The 14,565-nt window shown below is 38.1% G+C and overlaps 1 protein-coding gene across 3 annotated transcripts in view; it reads right to left on the bottom strand.

The window, feature by feature from the left end:
- Positions 1 to 4,086: 4,086 nt before the first annotated feature.
- Positions 4,087 to 14,565, bottom strand: part of gmps (guanosine monophosphate synthase) — a 31,021-nt gene continuing 20,542 nt past the window's right edge. For all 3 annotated transcript variants that reach the window (XM_043702181.2, XM_043702183.2, XM_087993597.1), the window contains 5 exons: positions 13,468 to 13,593; positions 8,044 to 8,159; positions 7,789 to 7,919; positions 7,108 to 7,280; positions 4,087 to 6,393 (listed from right to left, as the gene is read on the bottom strand). In XM_043702181.2, the coding sequence (XP_043558116.1) occupies positions 6,292 to 6,393; positions 7,108 to 7,280; positions 7,789 to 7,919; positions 8,044 to 8,159; positions 13,468 to 13,593 (648 nt within the window). In that variant the 3' untranslated portion in view covers positions 4,087 to 6,291. The remainder of the gene's footprint in view (positions 6,394 to 7,107; positions 7,281 to 7,788; positions 7,920 to 8,043; positions 8,160 to 13,467; positions 13,594 to 14,565) is intronic.

The raw sequence follows: 14,565 nt of genomic DNA, 5'->3' as shown, positions 1-14,565 counted from the left end.
GGGAAAACATCGGGTTGGAAGAACAACATATGGAATCTGTTTGTGTGGAGTTAAGAAACAGCAAACTTCTGCAAAAACTGATTGGAGTTATTTATAGGCTACCACAGAGTAGTGGCAATGTGGAGTATCATATTAATTGGGAGACAAGAAAGAATGCAGCATAGACAACACCGTTATTATGGATGATTTTAATCTGCATATAGACTATGTAAATGAATTGAGGACAAAACTGTGGAATACAAATTTCTGAAATGTTAGGAATAGTTTGAGAGGAGTGTATTGAGAAATCAACGAGAGAGCTTTGCTATTTTAGATTAGTTCTTTTTCATTGCATCATATTCAATGAATAATCTTATTAAAGCAGGTCAAGATAAATGAGTTTTTCTGGTTGGCAAGATATAAGTACTGGGTTGTCACAGAGTTCAGTCCTCAGGTCTCAACTCTTCGCAATGTATATTCATGACTTGGTCATGGGGATAGAAAGTAGTATAGCCAAATTTGCAGATGATCCTAAAATAGGTGCACAAGTAAGTTGTAATGAAGAAATCCGAAATTTACAAATTGATATGGACAGCTTAAGTGAGTGCAGCCAAAATTTGGCAGATGGCATTTAATATGGATAAGTGTGGATTACCCAAATTGGTTGGAGAAATTGGAAGGCAACTTATTATCTAAATGGAGAGAAACTTCAGAGTGCTTCAGTATAGAGGGATCTGGGTGTCCTCACACGATTCACAAAAAACCTAGTTTGCAGGTAGAGCAGGTAATAAGGCAGGCAAATTGAATTGTGACATTCATTGCAAAAGGAATGGAGCATAAAATAGGGGAGTTTTGCTTCAACCGTACAGACATTGCAGGTGCAATTTCTCAATATAGTGCACAATTTGTGCCCTTAATTGAGGAAGGATGTAGTTGCATTGGTCAGTTCAGAGGTGGTATACTGGACTGATCCCAGAGAATGAAGCATTTGTCCTATGAAAGTGCTCCATGCTGAACCTCTCTTTGCCATCTTTCTCTCGTTCCTGAAAGATCCTCTGTTTGATTTTACCTTTGTTGACAAGGGGTGGTTATGGGGATTGTTGCAGGAATTTAGAACATCATTAAATTGGGATAGTCTGTTGGGTTTTCAGATAAGTTAAGCTATTCTGTGGTCTGTTCTTGATGGTGCTTCATTTGGTAATAATGCAAATAAATTGTTTTGTTTAAAACTAAGGAGCTACTTCCTTGAAATGTTTTGAGGGCATCTGGACTGGTCCATAACACCAGGATCTGATAGTCTACATACCAACAGGTTGCTATAAAAGGTAGATGCATTGGCAATTATCTACCAAAATTCTATAATTCCTTCAGAATGGAAAGTAATAAATGTATTCTGACTATTTAAGAAGGAAATGAGAGAACACACAGTAAGCTACATACACATTAAGCCTTGCATCAGGACTACGGAAAGTGCTAGAACCTGTTGTAAAAGGAAGTAGACAGTTGGATGGGAACGATCTGACCAGGCATAATGCAGATTTGCGAGTAAGATTCATCTTTGATGAACTTGAGTTTTTTTTTAAGATAGTGGTAACAAAATTGATGAGGGCCAACAGTCATAATAAATTTAGATTTTGTGAAGGCTTGTAATAAAGTCCCTCACAGGAGCCTGGTTTAGCAAAATTAAACACATGGGATAGGAGATAATGTACTAGCCTGGATTAATTATCCATATATATTACATACACACCTAAAACTAGGAAAGACTAGCCCCTAAAACTAGCAGTAAATGCCAAACAGACTGGATTTTAGTAACAGATTAATCCTTAAAATTCCTTCATTTGCCAAATCCACAATTTCTTTCCTATTTTCTTGACTTAAAAGGAGTACAGGAAACAATTACCGAGCCCCCCTCACTGGGGGAGGAAATAACCTATTGATATTATTGCTGGTCTGAAAATCCAGAGTAATATTCTGGGGACCTGGCTCTACATCCTACCATAGCAGACGGTGCAATTTGAATTCAATATCTGGAATTAAGAAGCTAATTATAACCATGAATCCATTGATAATTGTCAGAAAAACCCATGAGGTTCACTAATGCCCTTTGGGGAAACAAATCTGTCATTCTTACCTGGGTGTGACTTACATGCGACTCCAGACCCCAGAAGTGTAGTTTACACTTGACTGTCCTCAGGATAATTAGGGATGGACAATAAATGCTACCCCTAGGCAGTGGTACCTCATGTTAACGAATAAAAAATTTCACCCAAAAAGAAACTATTGCTGAAAGATTTCACAGCTCTTTCAAGAGATCACAAGCAAACCTCATTTTGACTGGAGTGAAATCGCTTGTAATCCATTTGTAATAGTTAGGTTGTTTGTGAAAGACATTTTTTCCTGCACTACTTATAACATCTGAGAGGTTAATTTTGAAATCCTGGAGGGTTGGCAATGATACTAACAGAGCAGAACTGAATCAGAATACAGATTGGGCTTGGTTTCTTGTTTCTCATCAATTTGATATTTAACAAGTGGGCGGCACGGTGGCAGAGTGGTTAGCACTGCTACCTCACAGCGCCTGAGACCCGGGTTCAATTCCCGCCTCAGGCGACTGACTGTGTGGAGTTTACACATTCTCCCCGTGTCTGCGTGGGTTTCCTCCGGGTGCTCCGGTTTCCTCCCACAGTCCAAAGATGTGCAGGTCAGGTGAATTGGCCATGCTAAATTGCCCGTAGTGTTAGGTAAGAGGTAAATGTAGGGGTATGGGTGGGTTGCATTTCGGCGGGTCGGTGTGGACATGTTGGGCCGAAGGGCCTGTTTCCACACTGTAATGTAATCTAAAAAAAAAAAAGATGTTCTGTGAGCTGAAACTGCAACATGGAAATCCTAGGGTTAAAGCGGATGACAGAACCTCTCATTTGCAAAATGTATAAATGATGCAAAGTCTTAATTTATATATTTTTCTTGGCTTCATCAGCTGTTTCGTTGAATTTATGGTGACCTGAAGAAACCATGTTGAAAACCAAGCTCATTGGCCATTTCTAAGCACTCAGTCAGACATTTCAATAGTTATTCACACTAAATAGGATTCCTAAAGCTACAGTGAGAATAATAGTACAGTGACACTGCAACTTCAAGGTAAATTCTGTTATCTGGTTAAATGCCTTCATTCAAAAGAATTAATAATGGACTGCAATAGCCGAATGAAACTCAAGACCCAAGCAGCTAAACAAGAGGGAGTATCTTGAAAAAGTATTGAGAAATACAAAAAAAACTTTGAGATAAAATAAAACAAAGAATTGCAGATGTGGAGATATGAAACAAAAAGAAAATGCTGGCAAAACTCAGCAGTTTGGCAGCGTCTGTAGGAAGAAAACAGAGTTAATGTTGAGTTTAGATCAGAGTGGTGCTGGAAAAGGACAGGTCAGGCAGCATCCGGAGCAGGAAAATCGACGTTTCGGGCAAAAGCCCTTCACCAGCATCTGCAGTCCTCACTTTTGCAGAGTTAATGTTGAGTCCAGTCACAGTCTATCAAAGTAAATTGAGACTTTTTTGTACAGTAAAATTCTTTAAGTCTCCCAAACAATAAACCTTATCATATCCTTTGGAAGTTGATCAAAAACATTTTTACATTTTATTGGCTCCCATTTGTATCCTTAATTGTTTCATTGAAAGCTGTGATAATCCTTACCTGGTGGTTTTCAAATCATGTGGCATTTGGTTATTAAACTATATGTGAACCAAAGAACAGTAACCAAATAAGGAGAAAAGGATATTATCTGCACACAAAAGGGACTGGAAAAAATTGAGATAAGAAACTTAAAGTATGAGAATGAAACTGGATAAAATAAATTATATTTGGTATGGATGAGAGAACAAGTATGAGAAGAGAAGTCAAAGCAGATCTCCTAAATTAATGCATTTGCAGTTTTAGTTCTCTATGAAGATTTGCTACCTTGTCAATGCAAACATTTAAAAACACTGATGTTGGGCAACAAAAATTCCCTGAAGGTGCCAGTAGTTAAGAGCTGAAATCACAGATCTAACATTTCAGTACATCTTACAATGCAAGCTGCAGTTCTTAAAATGAAAAGTCATAAGGGATTTAATACTATACTTTATTGAGGCTCAACAATAAACAAATCTATAGATAGGAAATGTGCATGCAATAAAATGAATTACTAAAAAATTAATTTACAGCAGTATGGATATATATATTTATATACATCGACTTAAGTCGCTTAAATGATTTGAATGTTGATAAAGACTTGTTAGCAGCAAAGGTATGGAGTGGAAATTAAACAGATACACCTTTCACTAACATTTCAAAAATACCAATTCTGCTTTCAAAAATATTCATTTTCCTGCTTTCAAAAATACCCATTTCCCTTCTTTGTGCCTATATGAAAAGGAGATAGTTTGTTCCAATTAATAATTTTAACATTGAGATCACAATGAACTCACTGGTCATCAGTTTTTAAATTGGCAAATGTTCATGTATTTCAAAATTTACATTTTCCTCATCATCAGTACCACAAAATTTGAAAAAGTTTTAAAAAAGATCAAATTTTAGGCCATGCATAAATTGTAAACAAAGGGCTTTATTTTACCTGAAATACTCTGCAGTACTAATCTGAGAAAAAGTAATTTAGGCATCCGTTTTTACATAAAGGGAACTATGTACCACAAATTTCACCAAAGGGTTTTGAGCTAAATAACTTGTTTTCAGCAACATTGGAAATCATGATTTTTCAAATAAAAATGTATCGACTGCTGTACCTAATGCATGATGCATAATTTAGTTGTTATGAATTTCAACTGCAAAATGGCAATACAGTAAACACATTGCTCAGGCATCAGGAATTGATATGAAATCTTTAATGGCATGAATGTTCCTGCATGTAGCTACAAACTGGAACAAGAAAATACCTTTCGAATGAAAATGATGCGAAGTCTGTTAGTTGCACTTTATCAAATCACCCAAGTGAAGTGATCTGATCATCTAATCTGCCAAACAGTCTGCATCTTCACTGAAATGTTTGGTTTCCAACATTCAGGAATTTTAATATATTTAAGATGTAGATGCATAGAAGAAAATGTTTATTTCTGTACATACAATTTGGATAAATTAGATATACACTCAAAGTAGATGGACTGAACTTAGCTTGCTAAAATTCTGAATGTAACTGATTTGGACTTATGAAAAAAATCTAAAGATAACATCGTCAGAATAGAGATTTTCATGAATGTTTCTGTAGTAAGTTCAAAACTCAAAACCTTTACAATGTACCACTGACAAAGTTACTTCTGCATGGAAATTTCAGAACTTGAGGTATGTCTTATCAATTTATTAATTTGACAAAGTTTACAATTATAAATTACATTTTCTGAACATGTGGGATAGAGGTGATCAAATTAAGGCAACAATTAATAATAACCATACATATTGTGTTGATAAACTGATATCTAGGTAAATAGCAAAGTGAAAATATTTCACAATGAAATTATGGTAGTCAGTTAATAAAATAGATATATAAAATTGTCAAATGATACATTAAAAATGCTGCCTTTGGAAAACCCTAGTCCTCTTATCCTTCAAATAAAATTTTGGCTCACATGCAAGTTAGGAAATATGTACAGTACACAGTTGGCTGCTAATATTCAAAAGCATGTATATGATCAGGATTTTTGGCAAAAATCAAACCCTTTGAGAGTTCTTTAGGCCATGAAAATCACAACTGTGTTCATTCTAATCATTTCATACAGTATCCAAAATTACAGTGATAAACAGAGCCAAACTGCTGGTAATTTGTTCATTTAGAACAATGCAATTACAAACTGTCAATAAACTTTAAACATACTGAATACATCAAAACTTGCCAATATACTTCCATACAACCTATCCATTTGGCAAAATATTTGTAACAGATCTGTTTTTAAAAAAAAAAATTGGTCACATCAATAATTGAGATTTACAATGATATACTGGCAATGGCTTAGTTAATTTACTGCAAATGAACTGTGCCTTAGAAAGTTCAAAACACCAGACAAATTGTACTATAAAGGGTGTCCAAATACATTGGCAAAGGCTTCACAATTTTACCAGGAAAATCTGATGATGAATCCCTTACCCGTACATATTCTTAACCCATTAAAATATATCCTTGCCAAATACTGAATTATACGGTAGGATCTGGGTAGGGCAAGGGGAGGGATGACAAAAAGAAAAAGGTGCAAAGTAGCAGCTCCAGTCACACTTCCACCTTACTGTTAACACTGGGAATGTTTTCACAAAAAAAATTGTTTCATTCACTCCCATTCCGTAGTTCCAGGTGGTTTTGAGGTCAAGTCGTACATGACACGGGAAATTCCAGGTATCTTCTTGATTTCTCTCACCATTTTTAAAATAACCTGACAAGGAAAACAGGGTTCTCATTCATACTTAAGTAAAAGCAAAGCACTTTAAATGCTGGAGATCTTAAATGCTTAAAGAGCTTGAGAAACTCAGCAGGTCTGGCAGCAACTGTGGACAGATCAAACAGAACTAATGTTTCAAGTCTTATGTGACTGCTTTGGAACCTGAAGAGGCTACCATTTTATGCTTGTATTTCATTCATATTTACTTCTTTGGACATGCATTTAAAATTATCAAAAACCTCTGCAGTGGAGAAGTGACCTGGTCATAAATAACCTGTGTCTGCGCTGATAATTTGTTAGAACTGCAGTCAAAATGTTAACTATTCCCTATGCTGAACTGAACTGGAGTAGTTGGTCAAAATTACTAGAATAGTGCACTAACTGAAAAGTGCGTAGGGCACAAACAAAATTACACTCAGTAATGATGTCCTTCATGATCCAGACACACACGTGCACAGAAAAACAGCCATCTCAAGCTGCTAAAAAAAAAAGGGTCCAAAAAATTTTACCCCAGGAGCGTGAAACCTCTGGAGGAGATAATCAAAAAAAACTTAAACACAATACCCAACGTACACTTGCATCCCACCTTAGTATCAAGACCAAGTCAATGACAAAAATGTTTTAAAACAATTATATATTGCTGCATTATCCTCTAAATTACTGGTGAAAAGGTTGTCACAGTTTCTAAGTACATAATACAAATCTCACCTCTTCAGGAATGTGATTGCCAGGAGTTGCTGAGATGCCAGTCATAAAATCATTTGTAATGAAGGTTCGAATCACCACAGATCTCTGACAAGAGGGCTGCTTCTGGAGTGGGTCACGGTCAAAATGTAGCGGGGTTAAAACAATTGGCATCTGACTAATTTTCCCAGAGTAACCTATAAAGGCATACACACACCATACCATTTACTTAAAAAGTGCTGACATAGCATATGCAGATATGTTCAAATCAACATAACTTTAAGATTGTCTCTCCTGAAAGAGGAAAACTGGAAAAAATGATTATGAAAATTTATATGGAAACACCTAAAAATATCTTAATTGAAAAAGACTGTAGTGCAGTAGCTTGGCTAATTGAATGCATTGCTCCGGAGGATGAAAGTAACCAACTGCGATCTAAGAAAGCTGATAGCAACTTAGTCTAAGCAAAAGATGTTCAATACTATAAATTAATGAAAATGTTTCCCTAGAGTACCATCCCATTCCAAACCAGTAGATGGTACCTTCTTGACCACCTCGCTAACAAATGACTAAAAGGATTGGTGGTGTGGAGACCACCAAATTTCAGATAATCAAACTATGATTGTATCAAACTAATTCTGTGGAAAGGAGAACACAACGTAATGCCACATACAGGTTTCTCAAGAATACTAACTGTATTCCTACCAGACTCTCTAAGAATGTTATGCGCCTCAAAGTCAGCCTGCCGGAGTGTACTAAGCACTCCTGTTGTTAGGAAAGTTGGTGTTACATCTGTTATAGGTTCTCGAATCTGTGGTCCAAAAACATACACAACTCTGAAACACAAACATTTTCATTAGTACAGGACAGATTTATTACGGCTTGCAATAGTGAAAAGATTGTTCATACTTAGCAATATCTATTTTCAAATAGCTTAAAGTACAAAATAAATACACAAACCTGTTAATATTATGGCACATTCGTGGAATAAGTCGGGCTAGGAATATGAAGGAATCCCAGTGCGGTTGATCTTTACTAGATAAGCCACAAACATAACTATACGTCCTACAGTCACCCTTCAAGAGAAGAATATGATTAGCGAGTTTGGAGAAAATTTGTAGCTCAGGTTAAAGTTCTGGATGTAAGCTGGAAGGTTCGTTTTCAGATGTTTCATCACCATACTAGGTAACATCAGTGAGCCTGGAGAAGCACTGGTGTTCTGATCTGATTTCTATTGGTGTGTTTAGGTTTCTTTGGGTTGGTGATGTCATTTCCTGTTCTCTCTCTCAGGGGTGGTAGGTGGGAGCCAAATCAATGTGTATGTTGATAGAATTCTAGTTGGAATACTGTGCTTCTAGGAATTCTTATATGTCTCTCTGTTTTGCTTGTCCTATGATGGATGTGTTGTCTCAGTCCAAGTGGTATCCTTTCTCACTTGTATGTAAGGATGCTAGTGAGGAAAACAACAAACCACCATTCCTATATGTTACAATGGAGCGAACAGCCAATGGGGAACTTCAAACCAGCATCAACAGGAAAACAACACATATGGACCGAATACTGAACTACAGAAACAATCATCCCAACACCCACGAACAAAGCTGCATTAGAACATTATTTCAATGAGCCACCACACACGCCCAGCACAGAGGAACGACAAACAGTAGAGGAAAATCACGACAGCATATTCAAAAGAACACAGTCCACCAATTTCTCAGCAACTAACCCAAACAAGCAGACAAAACATGCCCAGAAACTTAGCCACTCTCTCCTACATCAAAGACATTTCAGAAATGACTGCCAAACTACTCAGACCTCTTGGCATCATGGTAGCCCACAACCCACCAACGCACTACAATATCAGTTAATGAACTTGAAAGACTTTATACAGAAAACAAAATAAACATTTACAAAATACCTTGCAATTTCTATAACAAACACTGCATTGGACAAACTAGCCACCAGGATACATGACATCAACTAGCCACAAAAAGACATGACCCACTACCATTAGTATCCTTACATACAGATGAGAAAGACACAACTTTGAATGGGACAACACATCCATCCCAGGACAAGCCAAACAGAGAGACATACAAGAATTCCTAGAAGCATGGCATTCCAACTGGAACTCTATCAACAAACACCTCATCTTGGATTCCATCCAACAGCCCAAGAAAAAGAACAGGAAAAGACATTGCCACCCCAAGGAAACCTAAAGACAAATAGAAAGTGGGCCATAACACCAATGCTTCACTGGAGGCTCATTGATGATGTTACCTAGTATGGTGACGAAACCTTCCAGCTCAGCAAGCAAACTTAAATCAAGATAATTTTATTCCTGACATAGACTTTAGATTTCATTGAAAATAGACACGAGTTTAATAACTTGAAAATATAAAGCTACAGCTCATTTTCAGAAAAACAGAAATTAATAATTACCAGGTCAAGCTCTTAGTTGTTATTGTAAAAATATTTACATGTTAACTCTTCAAAATCAGTACAACCGAGTTCATAGAGATACAAATACCCGGTTACAGGCACAGTAATTTGCATCATCCAGTACCAACTCACAAATGTATATTACTTTCTATATAACAGGTGATAAATTTCCAAATTATACAATTTATTGTGGAAAGCATTTAAATTCAGGTTTTCTCAAGTACAATGACATATTTGAAACAGTGTACAAAAAACCAAGTTAGCGATGTTTAAGATTTGTAGCTCAGGTTCATGACAAGTATTTAAGTTAGCTCGCTGAGCTGGAAGGATAGTTTCCAGATGTTTCTTCACCGTGACTAAGTAGCATCATCAGTGAGAGCCTCCAGAGAAGCGCCGGTGGTATGTCATAGAGTCATAGAGATGTACAGCATGGAAACAGACCCTTCGGTCCAACCGGTCCATGCCGACCAGATATCCCAACCCAATCTAGTCCCACCTGGTCTATATCCCTTCAAACCTTTCCTATTCATATACCCATCCAAATGTCTCTGAAATGTTGCAATTGTACCAGCCTCCACCATTTCCTCTGGCAGCTCATTCCATACACGTACCACCCTCTGTGTGAAAACGTTACCCCTTAGGTATCTTTTAGATCTTTCCCCTCTCACCCTAAACCTGTGCCCTCTAGTTCTCGACTCCCCCACCCCAAGGAAAAGACTTTGCCTATTTATCCTATCCATGCCCCTCATAATTTTGTAAGCCTCTACAAGGTCACCCCACAACCTCCAACGCTCCAAGAAAAACAGCTTCAACCTGTTCAGCCTTTCCCTATAGCTCAAATCCTCCACCCTGGCAACATCCTTCTAAATCTTTTCTGAATCCTTTCAAGTTTCACAACATCTTTCCGATTGGAAGGAGACCAGAATTGCATGCAATTTTCCAACAGTGGCCTAACCAATGTCCTGTAAGCCGCAATATGACCGCCCAAATCCTGTACTCAATATTCTGACCAATAAAAGAAAGCATACCAAACACCTTTTTCACTATCCTGTCTACCTGCGACTCCACTTTCAAGGAACTATGAACCTGCACTGCAAGGTCTCTTTGTTCAGCAACACTCCCTAGGACCTTACCATTAAGTGTATAAGTCCTGCTAAGATTTGCTTTCCCAAAATGCAGCACCACACATTTATCTGAATTAAACTCCATCTGACAGTGGTCAGCCCATTGGCCCATCTGGTCAAGAATCTGTTGTAATCGGAGGTAACCCTCTTCGCTGCCCACTACACCTCCAATTTTGGTGTCATCTGCAAACTTACTAACTGTACCTCTTATGCTCGCATCCAAATCATTTATGTGAATGAAAAAAGTAGATGACCTAGCACGAATCCTTGTGGCACACCAGTCTGAGAAACAACCCTCCACCACCACTCTCTATCTTCTACCTTTGAGCCAGTTCTGTATCCAAATGGCTAATTCTCTCTGTATGCTATGGAGATCTAACCTTACTCACTAGTCTCCCATGGGGAACCTTGTCGAACACCTTACTGAAGTCCATATAGATCACATCTACTGCTCCGCCCTCATCAATCCTCTTTGTTACTTCTTCAAAAAACTCAATCAATTTTGAGAGACATGTCCCACTCACAAAGCCATGTTGACTATCCCTAATTAGTCTTTGCCTTTCCAAATACATGTGCACCCTGTCCCTCAGGATTCCCTCCAACAACTTGCCCACCACCGACATCAGGCTCACTGGTCTATAGTTCCCTGGCTTGTCCTTACTACACTTCTTAAACAGTGGCACCACGTTAGCCAAGCTCCAGTAATCCAGCACCTCACCTGTGACTATCGATGATACAAATATCTCAGCAAGAGGCCCAGCAATCACTTCTCTAGTTTCCCACAGAGTTCTAGGGTACACCTGATCAGGTCCTGGGGAATTTATCTACTTTTAACCGTTTCAAGACATCCAGCACTTCCTCCTCTGTAATATGGACATTTTGAAAGTTGTCACCATCTACTTCCCTACAGTCTATACCTTCCATATCCTTTTCCACAGTAAATATTGATGCAAAATACTTGTTTAGTATCTCCCCCATTTTCTGCGGCTCCACACAAAGGCCACCTTGCTGATCTTTGAGGGGCCCTATTCTCTCCCTAGTTACCATTTGTCCTTAATGTATTTGTAAAAATCCTTTGGATTCTCCTTAACTGTATTGGCAAAAGCTATCGCATGTCCTCTTTTTGCCCTCCTGATTTCCACCTTAAGTATACTCCTACTGCCTTTATACTCTAAGGATTCACTCAATCTATCCTGTGTATACTTTACATATGCTTCCTTCTTTTTCTTAACCAAACCCTCAATTTCTTTAGTCATCCAGCATTTCCTATAACTACCAGCCTTTCCTTTCACCCTAACAGGAATATACTTTCTCTGGATTCTCATTATTTCATTTCTAATGGCTTCCCATCCTCCAGCTGTCCCTTTACCTGCGAAAATCTGCCCCTAGACAGCCATCAAAAGTTCTTGTCTAATACCATCAAAATTGGCCTTCCCTCTGTTTAGAGCTTCAACTTTTAGCTCTGGTCTATCCTTTTCCATCACTATTTTAAAACAAATAGAATTATGGTCGCTGACCCCAAAGTGCGCCCCCACTGACACCTCAGTCACCTGCCCTGCCTTATTTCCCAAGAATAGGTCAAGTTTTGCTCCTTCTCTAGTAGGTACATCCACATACTGAATCAGAAAATTGTCTTGTACACACTTAAGAAATTCCTCTCCATCTAAACCTTTAACACTATGGCAGTCCCAGTCAATGTTTGGAAAATTAAAATCCCCTACCATAACCACCCTATTAGCTGAGATCTCCTTACAAGTTTGTTTCTCAATTTCCCTCTGACTATTGGAGGGTTCTATAATACAATCCCAATAAGGTGATCATCCCTTTCTTATTTCTCAGTTCCACCCAAATAACTTCCCTGGATGTACTTCCAGGAATATCCTCCCTCAGCACAACTGTAATGCTATCCCTTATCGAAAACGCCACTCCCCCTCCTCTCTTGCCTCCCTTTCTATCCTTCCTGTAACATTTGTATCCTGCCAGTTCTGCCCATCCCTGAGCCATGTTTCTGCAATTGCTATGATATCCCAGTCCCATGTTCCTAACCATGCCTGAGTTCATCTGCCTTCCCTGTTAGGCCTCTTGCATTTAAATAAATGCAATTTTTTAGACCTACCTTGTCCCTGCCTAACCTGACTGTTTGACTCACTTCTGTTCTTAACTGTACCAGTCTCAGATTGCCCTCTTTCCTCACTATATCCCTGTGTCCCCCCTCAACTTACTCGTTTAAATCCTCCTGAGCAGCTCTAGCAAGTTTCCCTGCCAGTTGTCCCCTTCCAATTTAGACGCAATCCGTCCTTCTTGTACTGGTCACTCCTACCCCAAAAGACATTCCAATGATCCAAAAATGTGAATCCCTCTCCCATACACCAGCTCCTCAGCCATGCATTCACCTGCTCTATCCTCCTATTCCTGCCCTCACTCGATCGTAGCACCAGGAGTAATCCAGATATTACTACTCTCGGGGACCTCCTTTTTAAATTCCTGCCTAACTGCCCTATTTAAACGTCCTGCCTCTCCCTTAAGAAACCAAGACGTATAAAGAGAGAGGCAGGACATACCACCAGCACTTCACCAGAGACTCTCACTTATGATGTTACCTAGTCATGGTGACAAAACGTCTGAAACAAACCTTCCAGCTCAGCAGGCTAACTTACATACTGAGTAGTTCAAAAATGCCAAGTATATTAAATTCAATAGTCCACCAATTCACTTTTCATTTCCAGGCCATAATAATTTAAAGATTCAATTTGATTCAAAAGAATAAAACAAACTTTATGACATTTGACTTCTTCAATATTTACAATGCAACACTAACCTGTACTCCAACAGTTTTAATTGGCAGAAGAAAAGCATTAAGTGAATGCAGGCTTGTAATTTGCATCAATTTTTCTTGCTCTTCATCACTTGTACAGGACTTGACTCTTTGTAATAGCGTGTGCGGCTGTAGAAAAACATAGTACCATGACTTCCCAACATCCCTAGATTCACATTTTCTGCAAACACATTCTTTGGTGAAAACTAGCATAAATCCTTTGATATACTCTCAACATGTAAAGTCATAAATAATCTTGTAACGGTTTTAATGCAAGAAAATACATTTTTTGGCATTTCTTTTTCAATATTACAGAATATTACAATGGTCACCTTTTGTATCAGTCCAAGTGCTTTCAAACAGCAGGTACACTTTGCCCCACATTTTAGTGTTGCCAGAACACAAATGCTCATAGCTTCAGGTACTTAAATAATTCTCGATTAAACATTTATGGATTCAGAGTCCATCATTTGAGGTAAAGTCTGAAGATACATCAGTAAAGTATTCCTATTCATCTGCCATTTAGATCTTCCACTAATTAACTTGAATCTTTGGTCTTAAGTTAATGACTTACTTGCTAAATGAACAATTCTTCCTCTACCTAATCTTTCAAAATCTTTCTTAGAAGCATTCATTCAACAGACCATTGTTCTTGGAGGAACAGACAAGATTAAAAAGCTTTAACTTTCCCCAACTTTCTCATCCTTGCAAACTTCTCGGCATCTCCTTTCTAAGGCCTTTAGAACATTCTTGAAGCGTTGTGCCCAGAACTGTTCACATGATACCTCCAACATTATTTGCTCCACTTTTATAATCTGTACTTCTTTACAAATGAAAGTAAACCACATTCTATAACCATCAACTCACCCTATCCCATTTTTCAAATCTGGGAACCTGGAACTCGTCGCGGCTCATCCACGATTTAAGAAATGCTATTAATTTTAAAATGTACTATTTTTCACAATGGTCCTTCCAAATGCATCAACTTCAGCAAAGCTATGATTGGCTAAAAGAATTATAAAATGTTTCTATGATATTTATATCCATCTACACCACTGCTTTTGATACTGTCATCTTTAACCCATGACAACATGTGTTTAT

This window comes from Chiloscyllium plagiosum, unplaced genomic scaffold, assembly GCF_037043375.1.
Source record: "Chiloscyllium plagiosum isolate Xiang-an unplaced genomic scaffold, Cpla_swu_hap1 HiC_scaffold_13, whole genome shotgun sequence".
In the NCBI taxonomy this organism is placed as follows: Eukaryota; Metazoa; Chordata; class Chondrichthyes; order Orectolobiformes; family Hemiscylliidae; genus Chiloscyllium; species Chiloscyllium plagiosum.
The sequence above is the reverse complement of the archived record's forward strand: the minus strand, read 5'-3'. Positions and strand labels throughout refer to the sequence as shown.